Raw genomic sequence first — 17289 nt, 5'->3', positions numbered from 1 at the left:
ATATCGTAATTCGTGAATGTCAGCCGGTTGCACCGTTCATCTGACAAGCTTGCGGCGGTGGATGCGGCGGACATGATCTCTCTGCATAGACTGTTAGTGCTTGTAGATGGAAACACGTGGTGTTGTTGTAGAACTTACCATATTGTCCACCCTGCTGAACACTCTACTGCAGCCGTCCCACTCGCAAACGATCTTGGGATCGTGCTTAGCCTCATGGCGTGCTCGATCTTTCTCGCTAGAGAAGCCCCCTTCGCTTGCTGATCTGCAGCCGATATGGCGGCAGAAAAGGGTCTTTGTGTGTCTGCGATAGTGCTTGCGCAAGTCGCATCCTCGGCGGAAGACCGACTTGGATGTGCAGCCAGGGTAGGCACATCTCCATGTGCCATCCTCACTGGGAGCTCCGTACTTGGACATCTCTCCAGCATTGGGCGACGAAGAGCGAGAGGGCTCGCTTCTCGGGCAGCTCATCCATGATGAGCTCGTGTCGGATCTAAATGAAGGTGCTCTCGAGACGGGGCGGCTCAGAGCTGTTTGCTCGATAGAAGGAAGAAGGGATGGGCTGGAGCGGACGACGTTGAAGTTGTAGTCCATGAAGACCGGTTGGTAGGGATATGACTCTGGCCATGTGGGTGTGCATTGTCCAGAGTATGGCGCATGTTGAGTGGGAAGGATGGGTTGCATGGGTCGGTACATAGGTGATTGACAGGTGTTGAACATGGGTTGGAAGTCTTCCGGGTAGCAGTGGTCGATGATTTGGTTGTCGGGACTCGAGCAGAGTAGTACTGGTGAGCCAAAGGACTCTGTGTATGGTTGATGGACAAGGCGGTTGGGGTAGTTGAAGGCGTCCATGGTGAAGGTCGGGGAAGGCTTGGGTGTGAAGGTTGGTGGATGATCGTCAAGTCAAGGGTATCGGCCGGGTATATATACACGAGATGCGAAGGATGCTACGGTGAAGGGAAACCAGAGTGGGGGCTAGCATGGCTCATGTGGATGCCCGGGAGCCGTAGAAGCTGTCCCGACGAACCGACCTACCTGTGGAAGGCTGCGTTTCAAATGCAAGGAACATTACTATGCCATGGACCGGCGGTTGGCCAAGCACGTACCTTTCCATGCTGATTCGTGCGGCGAGTGGTGCTGCAATGCATGGAAGGAAGAACAAACTCTGGTGTCAGCAAGCAAAGCCGCAACAGCCCTACGTGACTTGCGCCAGATGGACACACACACATGATGCGCGGGCCGTTATTAAACTGACTGAACGGATCGCATGGTGTTCCAAAATACAAGCCCAGCGATTGACCAGGGTCTGAAGGTTATGACTCGGGGACAGTTTAGCCCCAAACTCGAGAGTTCGCAGGCACCTGCATGACAGAGAAGAGGCTGTTTTTGACGCGCAACGCTGTCCCAGACTTGTTCAGAAACCCCACCACGGTCTGTGAACGAGTGTCTCCCGCCAGGACATTTTCCGTAAGAGAGAGAGCCAGTGCTCACCCGTATCCTGTTTGTCGGGCGTCATCAAGAGCTTGGTAATCTTGGAGGTAAACAACAACATGACGGTCTAAGAATAACACACAGCCTCTCCCAAGTGGTGGGGCGGGGCACATTCGCTTGAGTGTGATCAGATATTGGAAGCTGTTATGCAGAGCTCACATACAGTTGCAGGCGCCACAACCTCGTAAAAAGGTGCGAAGGATTCGGCGATAGAGCTGCGGCCTCCTGGGCTGTGTCAGCAATGCACCTCTTGCTGCATCAGGTAGGAGATGAGGAGGACGGCGCAGATTGTCGGTTTGGCAAGTATGGAACACACTTTCGCGTACCGGACGTTTGGTGCTGGTTTCGCCTCGAAGGTTGGTCATCCGCAACACCAGGACATTAAGGACGGGATCGTGACGCGCAAAAGCTTCCATGATCCTTCCATTTCTTCCATGAGTGCGTGCTAAAATGAACGCTCGTTGATCAACGCGCTGTTCCTTGGGAAATGAGATGGTTCCTGCCAAGCATCTCAGGCTTCAGCCTTACCCCGTGCTTCTTCTCTGACCGCATGCGCTGACAATCAAGGAAGTGCTTCTTGTTTGACGCCATCACATTCCTTGACCGCTCATCGAGAGTGTAGATCCAGCGATCGGTCTTTCGCAACCTGCTACTCTACATCAAACGTCGTCACATCTATCGATCGGACGGTCACCGATGGTGGAGTCTCATCTATATCGTGAGAGACTGCAGTCAACTGTATATGCCGGAGTCGAAGACATGTTGTCAATTTGCCAGACTTCTCCATAACCTTCATGGTGTCCTACCACAGAGCGCGAGCGGCCTCGGAGCGCCGGTCCATGGAGAAATAAGCTGACCCACTCCAGTCAACCACACAGCCTACCGTTCCCGAAATTTGACAAGATGTCACCACCGGGTGAAGCTGTTTTGACTCATACTGCTCTTCGCGAGGTCAAACTAACCGCTTTCCTGGAAGATCTGTGCTGTTCGGTAGGCCCGTTCATGGACCTGGTTCGTGCTCTAAAGGTCGAAGCTTGTTCTCGATTGCATTCCCACAACAACACCTCGCGGCCATGCCGAATGATGTGCGAGCTACCAAGATATGGATTGCTTCTCAGGGTCGGTAACACCGAAGTCATGACGACTCTCGGTGGACAATGCTCTATCTCTTGAACACACTATGCATTGTTATGGCTCCCGGGTTGAAAATACCACGAAGAGGGTGACTAACAGATTGTTTACCTTAATCAAGCCTCGCAGACCATCACAGTAGCTGGAATCTATTCTACAGTAGCTGTGTTCAATCCTACGTCCAACGTGTTGCTACAACGTGGTAACGATCGGACGTGGGAACTCATTATCACAGTTGTAAGTTGAGCTCACCCCAATGATAACTATTCCTCCGTAAGCTCGAGTGTTGCTACTGCTTTTCACGTGCCCGAAAGTCTTCTCCGACCTTTTCTGTGGCACTAGACTCTTCCATGACAATGGCTGCAAGGGTTCCTTTGTTCTTGCATATTTCCATATCAAATTCCGTATCTCAGTCAGGAGTTTCCAGCTTTGTCCTCGTGGTGTTGCGGCGTCGCCTTGCTTTGGTCTTGGCTCATCACAGATACTAGCGCGCACTCAGCGACCTCATACAACATTATCCATCTAACTGTCCATCTTCGCCAAACGGCTTGCTCATACGCGTGCTCGCGTGAACCTTGACATTGCTGCTTCCAGGTCCATTCCAAGTAAGTCTTTTTCTAGCTCTCACACCTTCAAGTCGCCTTGTACCTGTGTCCATCCCCTTCTTATCTTCTCATAATCAATCTCCTCCCCTTGCTGAACGCACCCTTCCCGCGACTCCGCGGCATATCCAACCTGGTTGCAGCAGTGTGCAGCTAGTCCTGTGGAACGCACGGGTTGCACGTGCTAGAGCCTCTCCTCGTTTGCTCCTGCTAGCGCAAGCACGCTCTGCTGGCGTTCACGCGGGGACTGCATTGATGCAACCACCTCCCATCGTTATCCCCAAATCGCTACCCACCTTCTGCCCTGGCCTGTTTGCAAAAAAACATGTCTGAGCATGCATGATTCGTTCATCAATTCCGTCCTCACTCTCGAAACCACAATTGGACTACACGTCGTCTTTTGCGCATCTGCATTTGTGTAGATCTCAACAACTTCACCCCGCCGTCACTCCCCTGACCCTATGCAATCTCACAGGTCAGCGTCGGAAACCAGACGGCATACAATCCGCATCGACGTGCCTGCCTCTCCTACTCCCCTCTTGCCCTTTCCATCTGCCCCTTCCGCTTCTTGTCACTCACCCTCTTGTTCCTCGCATTCTTTCATGCTCCTTCCATACTTTATTTTCAGCTTGATCACAGTATCTCTACGCCTGCTTCACATGCTCACGCAACTCAATCAGGCAGCACCCACTCTATCTCGGAGGCAGCCAGACCATTCGGCGAACAGGCAACCATCCCCAATCAAACATCTCTACAGCAAGGCTATACCGGCCAGGTTAGTGGCTCATACGAAGTGTGTCTACTCTCTGTGACATAGACTAACTTCACCAGTCACTAGCTTTACGTCCACTCAACACATTCACTTAACCTGACGCAAACATCGACTCAATCGCCATGATACCTCGCCCCGAGATCCAACGTCGCAAGTTCGAAGAGCTGCACCCCAGAGACCGCAATGTCAAGACCAACCGCAAAACCCGTATCGAAGCCAACTGGGGCTGCAGCGTTCAAGACTGCATTCCAATGAAGATCCGCCCCCGTGTCGAGCTCAAGAAGGGAGCCAAGATCCGCGTCGGCGATATCGCTGGCAGTGAGGAGATCTGGTGGAACTGGAGCGTTGAACTCCTGCGTGGCCTCGAAGAGCTGTCGACCCTGATGGCTGGCAAGCCTGAAGTTGCTGAGGCACTCATGATGCACGAGGTCCAGAAGCGTCAGTCGGATGGCAGGAACCCGCAGAGAAAGGTCGCCGAACTACTGCTCGGTGACATCCAGCGTATCGTTGACAATGTCAAGCGACACCAGGCTCAAGCTGCTGAGCTTGGCAATGGTGACCAGCAGCAAGACACTGGCATGGCGGAGCTCGAGCCTAAGCCGGAATTCAGCATCAACAAGCAAGAGGGAGAGGCTCAGGTTGGAGCCCCTGAGTACTCCGAGAACAACTTCTCTCCTGAGAACATGCCTCCCTACCCCCCTGGCGCTGCGTACAACCACGAGGGCACTTACCAGGTCGACAACACACCTCAGATGAAGACTCTCAGCTTGATCAACAACCCCGCTCGCCTTGCTAGTGTGCGTATGCCCCAGAGCACCAGAGACCTCAACGCCGGCCTGCAAGTCGACGCTATGGAGATGCGCGCCCGTGCCCACCGTCTCCGTAGCCAGGCTATGCGCCTTGAGGCCGAGGCTTTCGATCTCGAGTCGGAAGCCGCCATCGCCAGAAGAGGACCTGACGCCTGAGGTCGGGCACCAACGCAGAACCAATCCTCGACGCGTTACCGTGGATTAAGGAGAGCAGTAGAAGCACAGTCATACCAGGGTACCAACATGAGTCTTGATCAGGCACACCAGTCTGTGGCAAGGCCACTTTAGGACATCGGCACTCAGAAGGAAATGGTTATTATGGTCATTGAGACACGCAGACTATCGAGACTCAGGAAAGAGGAAGGCAAGGAAGCTGCGCATCTGGAGACTGTAGCGCCCTCGAACATTGAGGCAAATCAACTATCGGAATGCATGTTGGCCAGTACTCACATAACTCTTTCTCATAGCTGTCACGTGCGGTTTAACAAAACACTCAGATCAACACAAGTTCTTGACTGATATCGTTAAACAAATTAACCTTTTCAGGGTTCAAAAGCATCAAACAAGAGTCTGGCCAAGAGGTAACGTGCTGTTTGACAGCCGATCCTGGTTGGTGGCCTCATTTGTCAGAGAGACATGCGACACGCGGCAACATGAAAGGCTGTACCGAGACGAGATGCTCTCGGCGGATACTTGGATTCAATCAATGTTTATATGAATCTGATGATAAACAAATCATTTCGTGAGACATTGAAGGTTTGCCAACGTGTAGCTTGGCGTGGAGGATCAGTTCGGAACGAGAGCCGGGAGGAACTGGCGGAGAGGGGCAGGTTGAAACACGACAGAGTGCTAAGTTATGGCAAGCAACAGATACATGAAGTTGTAGGATGCAAAGTCTCGGGTGTTAGAGTGATATTGATGGCGTAGGGCCATTGGTGGCTGAGCAGCAGCAGATAGGTCTGCTTGTTGGGCAGCGACTCGAGGGGCAGCAGCAGCTCGTGCGGACAAGCACCATGGCGCAGTTTAGGACAAAGGTAGATGAGTGATGATACACAGCATACAGATAGACAGACTAGGTAGTTCAAAGAGAAATAGAATACCAGCGGTGCAGGAAAGATGTTAGGGGTGCAGGAAAGCTGGCGAATTTAGCGCCAGAGTGGAGTCTGTCAGGAATCAGGAGTCTGAGCGTGTGTCAAGCAACGTCGAGGACTTTGTGCTGCTTTGTTCGACTTTCTTTCTCTGCTCGACCCAACCCATCGTCGCTTCTGTCCTTTTCTTCTCTTTCTGGCTTGTCTGCGCACGGTAGCCGCGTCCAGGACAAAGCTACGACCGGAGGCCTTTGAGGACAGCAGGAACTGCAGGTTCTCCGTCAGTTAATAAATTCCATTAGCCACTACTACATTCCTTTCAACACAACCCACCATGTCGTCCAACCACAGCATCGGCAACCGCAACAGCACCCCCGATGCCTCGAGCTCGACTCTGCGCCCCCCGTCCTCTCGCGGCATGAACCCTGGCCATCACCTGCGCGCCTCGGCCGACATGGGCGCCTTCTCGACCTCGTCCCCGCTGGCATCGCGCGGCATCCGCCCCGCCAGCGAGATCTACTTCAGCGGCGTCGGTATCGGCAGCCAGGACGATGCTGCCGACAAGGCCGCCCAGCAGTGGATCGCCGACATCGACCAGTACGAGACGACTCTCGAGGACATGGCCGCCGCTACATTGGACCAAGACTTCAAGGACGAGCTCAGCGCTATTGAGCAGTGGTTCCGCGTGCTCAGCGAGCCCGAGCGCACCGCTGCTCTCTACGCTCTGCTGCAACAGACAACCCAGGTGCAGATTCGCTTCTTCATCCAAGTCCTGCAGCAGATGGCCAAGAGCCACCCCATGTCGGGTGTTCTGTCCCCTGCCAACTTTGGCGAGAAGGGTACGCTTCCAACGCCCCTGACCTTCACAGACCCAGCTAATGTCTTGTGCTTTCAGATCCCATGTCGACTCGCCTAAACGACGCCATGAACAGACTCAACATGGAGGGCACGAGAGCATCTTTCGGGTTCGGCGCTAAGCCCCCACCTTCGCCTGGGGCCAAGCGCAACTCAGGACTCGACCCGAGCACCATCAACTCCCTCTTCCCAGATGCTGCAGCCGCCATTGCAAAGCAAAAGGCCGATTTCAAGGAGCACACCGGCAACACACCGACCTCGAGCCGCGTCGGTGACCGCTCATCCCTCCTCTTCGACGACAAGAAAGATGCCCCCGTGCCACTATCTCCCTCCCCCTGGAACAACAGCCGCAATGAGAACCAGCCTCCCATCAACAGACCTCGCTCGTCGCAGGGTCAACAGCCCATGGGCCAGTTCAGCCAGCCTCTGCGCTCGCCCCGTCCCTTCCAGCTGTCGGGCGACACCAACCTGCAAAACACCACCGTCTCTGCACCCAACCAGGATCCCGCCATGAACATTCTCTCGCCTTACAACCCCAACAACAGCTGGGCCTCCATGGTCAACACACCCATGCTCCCCAACTTCAACACGCAGCAGCAGAGTGCTGCACATGCCGATATGATCGCCAACGCCACCGCTATGAAGCTCGCCGCCCTCTCTACCGTTAACAACCGCATCCAGCTCGATGATGTCAAGAAGTTCCGCCGAACACGCTCGTCTGAAGGCCAGCCTCAGTACCAGCAGCAGCAGAACATGAACATTCTCATGACAAACGAACTTGGCCAAGTCCTAAGCCCTCAGCAGGCCGCTGTTCTCCAGGCCCAGCAGCTCGCTGCCCTCCAAGGAGGCCGCTCTCGGCCCAGCTCTCCCGGCATCGCCATCTCTGGTCCTCCTGGCTCCAACATGAACAACCTGCCCATGACTCAGAACAACGGATACCTTTCTACCTATGATGCCGGTATGCTAAGTGCAAACATGGGCGCCCTCAACATGGGCAACTTTGGCGTCATGGGAGGTCACGAAGGTTACCTCTCCGACCACTCTGAGGCTCGTGGTAGATCACCTCGCGGCAGACGCGGAAGCTCCAAGCCCCCGGAGGATCCTACCGATCTCCAGCTCTTGAGTGACATCCCCAGCTGGTTGCGTAGTCTGAGACTGCACAAGTACACCGACCAACTCAAGGACATGCGCTGGCAAGATCTTGTTCAGCTTGATGATGACGCTCTCGACAAGAAGGGAGTTAACGCTCTCGGGGCCAGACGAAAGCTCCTCAAGGTAAGAACATCAATTTAGAAACGAATATCCATTCCAGATTGACTAACATTTCAACAGGTCTTCGAGACAGTTAGAGAAGCTCAAGCTGAAGGAAAGGTGTAAACGATTCTACCTCCCAAACCAGTGTCCATGTCGCGTCACGACCATTGTGTCATGCATTATTGCATCTGACCACCAGATCTGAGAGTCTCTATCCCAGGCTTGTCAGGAAATCTCTTTGTTCTTCGGATCCCACTCAAAATCGCGTAACAGATACTCGCCATTATACTCGGCGCCTAATAATGCAAAATTCAAACAAATTTCGTTTCAAAGGATGTTTTCATTATCTTTCCCCCGTCCAATCGCGCTCTTTCTTGCCTTTGTGTAAAGAGGCGAAGGTAATTGAAAATGCTTCCTTGTTCGATCGAGTCTTCCATTGTCGCCATTGTGTCTTGCTCTATTGACCCTCGCAGTCCTGTTGATTCTCCTTTATTCCAGGCTTTTTTCTTTGTTGTCTTGTTTTAACACTATCACTCACTTTTTATCCCCAGCAAGCAACACTACTCGACTTGCTTAGAACACCATCAAAACTTACAACACAAAAACCATCTATCATGTCTTTTATCAAATTCTCCATTGCAGCTTTGGCTGCGACCACCACTGTCGGCAATGCCTACCAGCTTGTCGACAAGTTCAGCGGTCCGACCTTCTTCGATGGCTTTGACTTTTTCGAGGATGCTGATCCCACACACGGCTCTGTCGCTTATGCCTCAAGACTCACTGCCGCCCCTAGCAAGCTCATAGGCGTTGTTCTCAACGCTGATAACTCAACACCCTCGGCTTATCTGGGCGTCGATGCTACAACCATAACCTCAAAACGCCCTTCTGTTCGTCTCACCAGCAAAAAGTCATATAATCACGCCCTAGTTCTCGCCGATATCAAACACATGCCCAGTGGTTGCGGTGTTTGGCCTGCTATCTGGATGACTGGTCCCGATTGGCCCTCGAATGGTGAGATTGATATTGTTGAGCAAGTCAATGGTAATCCATACAACATCGCGACTCTTCACACCTCTGCCAATTGCGCCATCACTGGCAACATCAGCAGCGGTCACTCACCTCTCTTCTCTGGCACTCTAGAAACTCCAGACTGCGACGTCAACTCTCCCTCTCAAAGCAAAAACGCAGGCTGCGGCATCCGCGCCCCTGCCAACGACACCTTCACCATCGGCAACGAATCCTGCATCCACTCAACCGCAGGCTCAGCCTTCAACGCCCAACTCGGCGGCATCTACGCTACCCTCTGGACCTCTGCAGGCGTCAGCATCTACTTCTTCCCCCGCGACTACATTCCCTCCGACATTTCTTCTGGCAACCCTGATCCCTCCTCGTGGACATCAAAACCTCAAGCTGTGTTCTCAGGAAACGGCTGCAATTTTGATGCTCACCTCAAGGACTTGCAGCTTGTGATCAACACAGACTTTTGTGGCGATTGGGCTGGCACTACGTGGGAAGCTGATGGGTGTGCGGCTAGTACTGGTGTTGCTACTTGTGCTGAGTATGTTGCTGATAACCCCAAGGCTTTCGAAACTGCTTATTGGCTTTTCAATTCGATCAGTGTTTTCTCGAATGAGACTGCTACTGATTAGGATGGCTGGTTCATTCTTTGGGGGTTTGTCTTTTCTTTGTTTGGCATTTGCATTGCGTTGGGGTTTTTGGGTTACTCATCTATTTCTGATATATTCGGTTCTTTCTTTTCCTTATCTCATTCTACTCGTTCTCATACCTTATAAATGTGACCACTATTGCGATGCTCGTTCTGTGATACTCTGATCCAAAAAAATTGTTTCTCAACTCGTCGGCAAGGAGGTTAGATGGAGGTCAAGCCCAGGTCAGGCGTACTTGCCGGTATAGTCGAAGAGGTTGAGCGTCAAGTGTTCTCAACATACCATCCGATCAACGCGTAGAGCCATGATATTGCACGATGGTTTGCAGAACAATCTAGTATCCATCGAGACGTCATCTGCTCATGGCTCTCTGTGGATACATGGATTGTCTCGAGTCTACTGTGTCTTTTCATAGTGACTAGTATGGATGTAAAGAGATGGAGAAAATGAACTCGCATTTCACATTGTCTTCTCATGATAGCTGGAGCTGTTCTGAATTCACAGGTTCTTGTAGACGGCAAGGAAAGGTCCATCGAGAGTTGACAATCTCAACACCCTCAGTTAGACATGTCTCATCTGGTGAAGCGATTGTGCATTCCTATAGCTACCACTATATTGTCATGATTTCACTCATCTAGAGACCCTATTTCTTACTCCCCCACTCCTTGCTTACTCCCCTGAATACCGTATCAATCACATGTCTGCCGTCCCAAATTGGATAAACAACCACAGCCATCATAGCAGCAAAGTGCCACAGAATGGCTACGGCCACCCAGCCCTTGAAGAATGACAATGTAAAAATGTAGTCCCGGTAGAGAGGTACCGGCCACAATACCACCGTGACGAGAAGATTGAGGACAAAGTAGCACGCAGCATAATTTCTCCACTTTTTGATGTGGCGGATAGTTTGATCACTGAAGGGGTGAGTAACGTCGTCGAGACTACCGCTTCTAGGGTTGGAGATCGAGGATACAGGACTGACGAGTCCGGTCTTTGCTTCGTGCTTTTCGTTGACACCGGTGAAGGCAGGGTCACTGATCTTGTTGACGTCCTCTTTGCTGTCCTGAGGTGAAGGTACAGAGGTACTGGGCGAGCTGCTATCCTCAATGAGGTCGATTCTGAGGAACTCCCTCCAGTCGAACTGGCTGGGCCAAATCAAAGAAATGATGACCGAGTAAAGTGCTGGCGAGAAGAACGATGTGATCGCTCCGTACAGACCAGGTAGCTGTATTTGGGTTGTTTGAATGTTCAATGCTCCGCCCCAAAGGTACGAGAGTCCCAGCCATACACCGACTCCCGATATGAGGCCCAAAATGGGTGACAAAATGGCGGCTGCCTTGGTTTGTCGAGACCAGAGAAGAGTAAGCATCAGCGGGAAGATACCAGGGCAAGCGATGATAGGGCGGAAGTACGTGGTCCAATTATTTGTAGCACCGGCATACTGTAGCATAATTGCGAATCCGGCCATGAACGCTCCGTGGCCGACAACGCCCCAGTGACTGACCTTCAGAATCTTGCGATCCGAAGCCTTTGGGTTAATGTATGAGCGGTAGAAGTCGAGAGAGATAATACTGGACACCGCGATAACAGATGAAGACACCGTGGACGTTATGGCCATGAACACTAAGACAAGCAAACCAGTGGTGGCGCCTTGACCAAGCAGGGAGCGAAGGACGTAGGGCATAACCAACCCAGAGTTGACCTGTTTCTCTGTCAAGAGATTTGGGTAGTCGAACCAGATGGGTGTTTTCTCAATGGCCCTGCCAGATAGTCCGATGATGGTACCTGTACACCAAGGGACGGCAAGAATGACGACGGAAACCAGATCGTAGGCAGGAACGACCGACTCCACCTCGGAAGCAAAACTCTTTTGCCAGAAGGCAGTGTCCATCAGAACCAACGCAAGGTTACCGAATTTCAAAACCAGCCCAAAGAAGACAGCTGTGAATTTGTTAGCAGGTCCCTGTCTGATGAACGATGGAGAGCATACCGTGTCTCGACTTCATGGTCAGCAGCGAGCCCTGGTAGTTTCCATCGATGTAATCGTCGGCTGCCTTGACTTTGTGATACAAGCCAGAGATGCCTCCGATGTGCTCGTTGGTAAGGACGGATAGGGAGAAGTAGATCAGAAGGATCAAAGCAATCGCGGTGTGAATATAGTCTGTGATGAATGTTGCTTTCAGACCACCGACAGCCGTGTAAATGACAACTAATCTGTACTCAGCATCGATTCTCAGTATCCATGATCGAGTTGCTTACCACCAGCAGGAATCAATATACAAGCAGCCACAACATGCATGCCTGTCATTCCAGTGACTAGTTGGGCGCCAGCCAAGATCATACTACCACATCCGAAGATGTTGTTGACGAGATTCAGCAAGATGAATATTCCATGAGCATATTTGCCATATCTCATTCGTATGAATTCGAGCGAGGTATGTGCGTAAGGAACGCGGAGCTTCGCAACGATACCAAGGAGGGCCATGAGGGCGATTTGGAAGGAGAGGCCAGAAGCCCACCAAATTGGCAAGGCAACACCCCACTTGTATGTGTAAGCGGCACAAATGACACTCTCGTTGATCCACATCCTGCATTCGATCAATATCAGCTTGTATGAGGAAAGTAATGTAGAAAATAGCTTACCAACTCGAGAAGACAGCAGACGCAGTCAAACCAGTGCCAACGGATCTGTTGGCTACCATGAACATCTCAGATTGCTCACTGTCCTCAGACAAATATCGCTTCTGTACCCGAACGGCAGCCAGAATGATAAGACAGAACAAGACGGAAAGCCCAATGATGATGCCATAGCCATGGGCTTGGTTGAGGAGGACTTCAGCCATCGTGGTAACGTGTTGTCTATACTATGAAAATATCTGGGGGAACGTTCACCTGTTATACATCTTACATGTGACCTTGACCGTGAGTAATCACAGGCTGAAAACTTCATCCACTGCCGCTATTGACGTGCGAAAGACTAGCGATGGGACCATCCTCAACGCGGCAGATGCGTGATAAAGCTTGACATGCATACATGCAAGACTGTCCGCCGAGCCGGTCAAGCATCGGACACGTGGAGAAGGGGTAGAAGGTTGGTCGAAAAGACCCGTTTGCTTATCTCGCACGCTGAGTCTTACTGTTCGTGCAGTAGACTGATGTGATATGTTGACGCGATGGCGTTATATGGTATTCCCGACAGCGAGGTCATGGTTGTTACAAACCCTCCGAGGACGGAAGGATCAATTTTGTTGGAGCAAAGAGATGACCATGTGGACGGTGACTGCCAAAGGTGAGCGACTTTGTGCTCCAAACGTGCCTCGGGGTAATGAGGGGCAACAAGGACAGAGCCCCACGCACGAATCATTGCCGCGTGACAATAGTCGTGATAAGGCTTGTTGAGAAACCATCCGGATTGCACCATTTAGACATGGTATGGGCCAATATACTTGGCTGTGGGACAGCGTTTGTAGATCCTTCGACCCCACCACGTGAAATCTCAAGAATTATACCCTGCATGCGAGTCTGAAAAACAAACTGTCTTGTCGTCTTCATCTTTTGGAAAACATTCGCTGTACAGCACGTTGTTGTTGTGACCACACCATGACCACCACCACTGAGCACTCTCGCACTACAGAACTGTCGCAAACCGTGACAAACATTGACTCTATAGCTGGGCCCGATGCGAGTTATGAGAAGAACCGCAGAGCAGATTCACCACTGGAGAATGGGCTGCCATTGCAACAAGACGTAGCGCTTCTACAGGCAGCTCGCCAACGGCTGGTCTTGACGCAAGCCTACCCTGTTCCTCTGCCGAAAACAGATGATGAGCTCGTTGTGGAAATCAGAGCAATCGGATTGAATCCCGTGGACTGGAAATCAATGTACGCACCTCTGTTTGATCAAAATTCGGATACGGCTGACAAGAGTCCTCAGCGATTACAACTTTGCCATCCCCCAGCTACCATACATCGCAGGACGCGATTTTGCTGGTGTTGTCGTCCAGGCACCCGCTGCTTCGAGTCGCATACGTCTTGGCGATCTTGTCCTCAGTCCTTCGACGGATTATCGGGATGTCAGGAAGTCGGCTTTCCAAGAGTATGCGATTTCCACACACCAAAACGTAGCCAGGATACCGAGAAACATTCAGACTACACAGGCAGCGTCAGTCGGTGTCGCATTTGTTGCTGCCGCGCTCGCTCTAGGCATCAGTCTCGGACTGAAATTGCCTGCTCTTTCTGGTCAACCCGAACTTGATTTGTGGGAAACAGTCCGTCAAGTGCCTGTCGCCGCAATTCCTGCTGATATCGCAGCCGAATGTCTGTCTAGCATTGACAATGCAGAACGCCCTCAACCCGGCGACTGGATCGCTATATACGGTGGCTCATCCACGAGTGCATTGTTGATCTCTGAGATTGCGAAGTTGGCGAAGCTGAAGGTCATCCTCCTTGCAGACAGTGTGAAGCACGGTGGGCGCCTCAGCGAGAGAGAAGGCAGCATTATTGTCGACAGCCATGATCCCATTAGAGCTATCAACATCGTACGATCAATCACCAAAGAAAGGCTGAGATTCGCAGTCGACACAGTCGGCAAAGAGACGGCATCATACATAATCCAGGCTTTGGAAGCAGACACAAAAGAGGGCAAGCGAGCTCATCTTGTAGGACTGACCGGAGTACCAAAAGAGACAGTCGAAGGCATCGTGTCCCACTCGGTACCGATTAAGCTGTTCCACGAAGTACCATCCATCGGACTCGCCCTGATGAAATGGTTGGAAAGAGCTTTGGAGACTGATGCGATCGCACTGCCCGAAGTCGAGCACGCAACAGGAGGACTGGATGGTATCAACGCTGCACTGGACAAGATGCGGCGCGGCGAGATCTCCGGCCGCCGATTGGTCGTTCCTGTGTAGAACAGATGTTGCGTCTTAGATGATAGGCTTGGCTAAATAGAGGGTAAAAAGGATTATTGGGAGGAGGTTGGAGGTCTGCGCCAAAGCAAACTAAACAAACATGCGTCATTCCTCCCACTTAGCACATCAACCTCTTCGCTCCTGCTTTCAATCTGTGAAAGAGTCGAGGCAATACATCAACTCTGTACTGCTTGCGTGAACTGTTTATTTCTCGAACCTACTCATCTGCAATGATTCGAAGACGCCTATCGCCGTGAGCTTTCTGCGTGGCGCAGATCTGTGAAGCTTGCCGTTCGGCCCCCACCACATAGGCAATGGCGAGCTCGCACGCCATTTCATTCTATCGCCAGACTACGAATGAAAGTTATCTCGAGATTGCACGCCATTTCTGTGGTCCCTGAGGATCCCAACGCACGAGTTACCCCAAATTCTGCTAGTTCCATGGTTCGGGATCACATGTGTAGTAAGTATATCTTGCCATGTGAATCTTTCTGAGCCAGCCCAAACAAAGCGAACAACAATGGCTGCTGTTACTGTCCTTCAACCCAATGGAACTGAAATCAGTCATAAGACATTGACTGAGAAGTCACCAACTTTGATCGAGCTAGACACTTCGCAGGATGATTGGGTCTATCCTTATCCCACGGACTTCAAGATACACGAACATCCCCTCGACGATATTCGCGAGTTGAAGGTGGCAGTCATTGGTGCTGGACTTGCAGGTATAATCGCCGGCTCGCTTCTTCCTGCAAAAGTCCCAGGCATCAATTTGACCATCCTGGAGAAGAACGCAGACCTCGTAAGCCAACTTCACTGTCACTCCATCGCATAAACTGACAGTATAGGGCGGAACCTGGTACGAAAACGTCTATCCAGGTGTCAGATGTGATATCCCCGCGCACGTCTACCAGGCTACATTCTCACCGAACTCTCAATGGAGCGAAGAATACGCCCAAGGCTCCGAGATTCGCGATTACTGGCAGAGTGTAGCCAAGAAGCATGATGTCTACTCGAAAGTCAGACTGCAAACTAGAGTTCTAGGAGCTTACTGGGAGCCAGAAATATCCCAGTGGAGAGTGGAAACAAGAGATGTTCAGAGTGGTGAAGAAAAGAAGGAGCATTTCGACTTTCTGATACCTGCTATCGGCCATTTCAATGAATGGAGATTGCCAGACATCCCAGGCATCAACGACTTCCAGGGTCATTTGAGGCATTCATCAAACTGGGATCCCAACTTTGATCCGAGAGGTAAGCGTATAGCTACCATCGGAAACGGAGCATCAGGCATCCAGATCACTCCCGAGCTGCAAAAAGTCGCCAGTCACATCGATCACTATGCGCGCAGTCGGACGTGGATCGCCGGCTCATTCAATCCGGATGCCAAAGACAGACAATCAACGCCTATGTATATTCCACAAGAAAAGCTTGAGTCGTTCTCGGACCCCAAGGTCTACCTCGAGTATCGCAAAAAATTGGAAGGATCATTCTGGCGAAACTTCGATGCACAGCTCAGAGACTCCGAGATCAGCAAGACTTCTGCGCAAAACTTCAAGGAACTGATGCGCAAACGATTGACAGACAAACCTGAACTATTGGACCAAATATTGCCTGACTTCCCCCCGCACTGTCGCCGTCTCACGCCTGGGCCTGGATATCTTGAGGCTCTGACAAAGGACAACCTTGACTTCATCCAGACGCCCATCTCGCATCTTACGAAAGACGCTGTCGTGACTACGGACGGAGTACATCGTCCTGTGGATGCGATCATCTGCTCCACAGGTGCGAATGTCGACTTTGCACCCCCTTTCCCTATCGTTGCTGGTGAATATGATCTGTCCCGCGATTGGCGACCAGAAGGGAAGTTCGGCTTTCCATACACTTACATTGGTATCGCAACACCTGGTCTGCCTAATCTTTTACAACTACATGGTATGATGTGCTTGAATCAATCACAGCAGAACTCGTGCTGACACTGGGCAGGTCCCCAAGGATATGGTTCTTCCGGAACAGTTCCACACTCTGTCGAGACGCAAGCAACGTACATCGCTAAAGTCCTTCGCAAGGTCAGCAGCCAAGGAATTGCAAGTATTGTGCCTAAAAAACACGCCGCCGACTCTTTCGTCGAGTACTGCGATGCTTTCTTTCCACGCACCAATCTGTCTAGAAAATGCAGTAGCTGGGCAAATGGCCGCCGACCAGGTGGACGCATCCACGGATTGTGGCCCGGAAGCGCTGCTCACCTGACTAATATCAGAAGGGAACCGCGCTGGGAGGACTACGAGTATACATATGTCAACAAGGACAACATGTTCGCTTACTGGGGTAACGGGGTGACTAAGAAGGAGTTTGATCCGGAGAGCGACATGACGAGCTATCTGAGGCTACCCGAGGAGTTGGACTTGAAAGACCTCCATGAGCGCTGGTGGGATTTGTGAAGGGTATGGTCATGACACCACTGGAACAGACTCGTTCTCAGCACATTTGCTTGGAAGCATCCTGATGCTGAGCGGATGCGCCCTTAGATAGACATCGCATAACTAGGCGAAAGATTTGTGTCAGTGTTCATATGCTTAACTAGGCGATTGAACATTGAAACTCGGCAACTACTCGAGTACGGTCAGCAACTCCCTTCCGTCCTCCTGCCCACTGATCCGTCCCTATGACTTACCTAAGCTGGAGAGATCCCTCCGTCCTTATCTCCTGCCATTCACCCC

The 17289-nt window shown here is 51.7% G+C and overlaps 7 protein-coding genes across 7 annotated transcripts; 5 read left to right on the top strand and 2 right to left on the bottom strand.

Annotated features, from left to right (window-relative positions):
• Window positions 1–36: 36 nt before the first annotated feature.
• On the bottom strand, window positions 37–849 carry M436DRAFT_35110 (uncharacterized protein; the record flags this gene model as incomplete). The annotated part of the gene is made up of 2 exons (XM_013576161.1): window positions 37–81; window positions 139–849. 2 exons carry the CDS (start codon window positions 847–849, stop codon window positions 37–39), a joined length of 756 nt encoding a protein of 251 aa, XP_013431615.1.
• A 3266-nt stretch (window positions 850–4115) lies between these two features.
• On the top strand, window positions 4116–4958 carry M436DRAFT_36835 (uncharacterized protein; the record flags this gene model as incomplete). Its single annotated transcript, XM_013576476.1, has 1 exon — window positions 4116–4958. The coding sequence occupies one exon, from the start codon at window positions 4116–4118 to the stop codon at window positions 4956–4958; it is 843 nt and encodes a 280-aa protein (XP_013431930.1).
• A 1266-nt stretch (window positions 4959–6224) lies between these two features.
• Window positions 6225–8122, top strand: M436DRAFT_34980 (uncharacterized protein; the record flags this gene model as incomplete). Its single annotated transcript, XM_013576138.1, has 3 exons — window positions 6225–6729; window positions 6786–8020; window positions 8078–8122. 3 exons carry the CDS (start codon window positions 6225–6227, stop codon window positions 8120–8122), a joined length of 1785 nt encoding a protein of 594 aa, XP_013431592.1.
• A 491-nt stretch (window positions 8123–8613) lies between these two features.
• Window positions 8614–9648, top strand: M436DRAFT_68528 (glycoside hydrolase family 16 protein; the record flags this gene model as incomplete). Its single annotated transcript, XM_013576723.1, has 1 exon — window positions 8614–9648. One exon carries the CDS (start codon window positions 8614–8616, stop codon window positions 9646–9648), a length of 1035 nt encoding a protein of 344 aa, XP_013432177.1.
• A 661-nt stretch (window positions 9649–10309) lies between these two features.
• Window positions 10310–12509, bottom strand: M436DRAFT_36588 (uncharacterized protein; the record flags this gene model as incomplete). Its single annotated transcript, XM_013576428.1, has 4 exons — window positions 10310–11607; window positions 11657–11875; window positions 11926–12254; window positions 12310–12509. The coding sequence occupies 4 exons, from the start codon at window positions 12507–12509 to the stop codon at window positions 10310–10312; spliced, it is 2046 nt and encodes a 681-aa protein (XP_013431882.1).
• A 757-nt stretch (window positions 12510–13266) lies between these two features.
• M436DRAFT_35822 (GroES-like protein) lies at window positions 13267–14575 on the top strand (the record flags this gene model as incomplete). Its single annotated transcript, XM_013576286.1, has 2 exons — window positions 13267–13547; window positions 13600–14575. 2 exons carry the CDS (start codon window positions 13267–13269, stop codon window positions 14573–14575), a joined length of 1257 nt encoding a protein of 418 aa, XP_013431740.1.
• Window positions 14576–15188: 613 nt separating this feature from the next.
• M436DRAFT_33743 (FAD/NAD(P)-binding domain-containing protein) lies at window positions 15189–17010 on the top strand (the record flags this gene model as incomplete). Its single annotated transcript, XM_013576088.2, has 3 exons — window positions 15189–15374; window positions 15421–16504; window positions 16556–17010. Coding segments are annotated over 3 exons (1725 nt in total), but the record flags the coding sequence as incomplete, so codon positions are not given.
• Window positions 17011–17289: the final 279 nt, after the last annotated feature.

Source organism: Aureobasidium namibiae (assembly GCF_000721765.1).
Source record: "Aureobasidium namibiae CBS 147.97 unplaced genomic scaffold scaffold_1, whole genome shotgun sequence".
Classification (NCBI taxonomy): Eukaryota; Fungi; Ascomycota; class Dothideomycetes; order Dothideales; family Saccotheciaceae; genus Aureobasidium; species Aureobasidium namibiae.
Note: the sequence above shows the minus strand (reverse complement) of the source record. Positions and strands in the feature narration are given on the sequence as shown.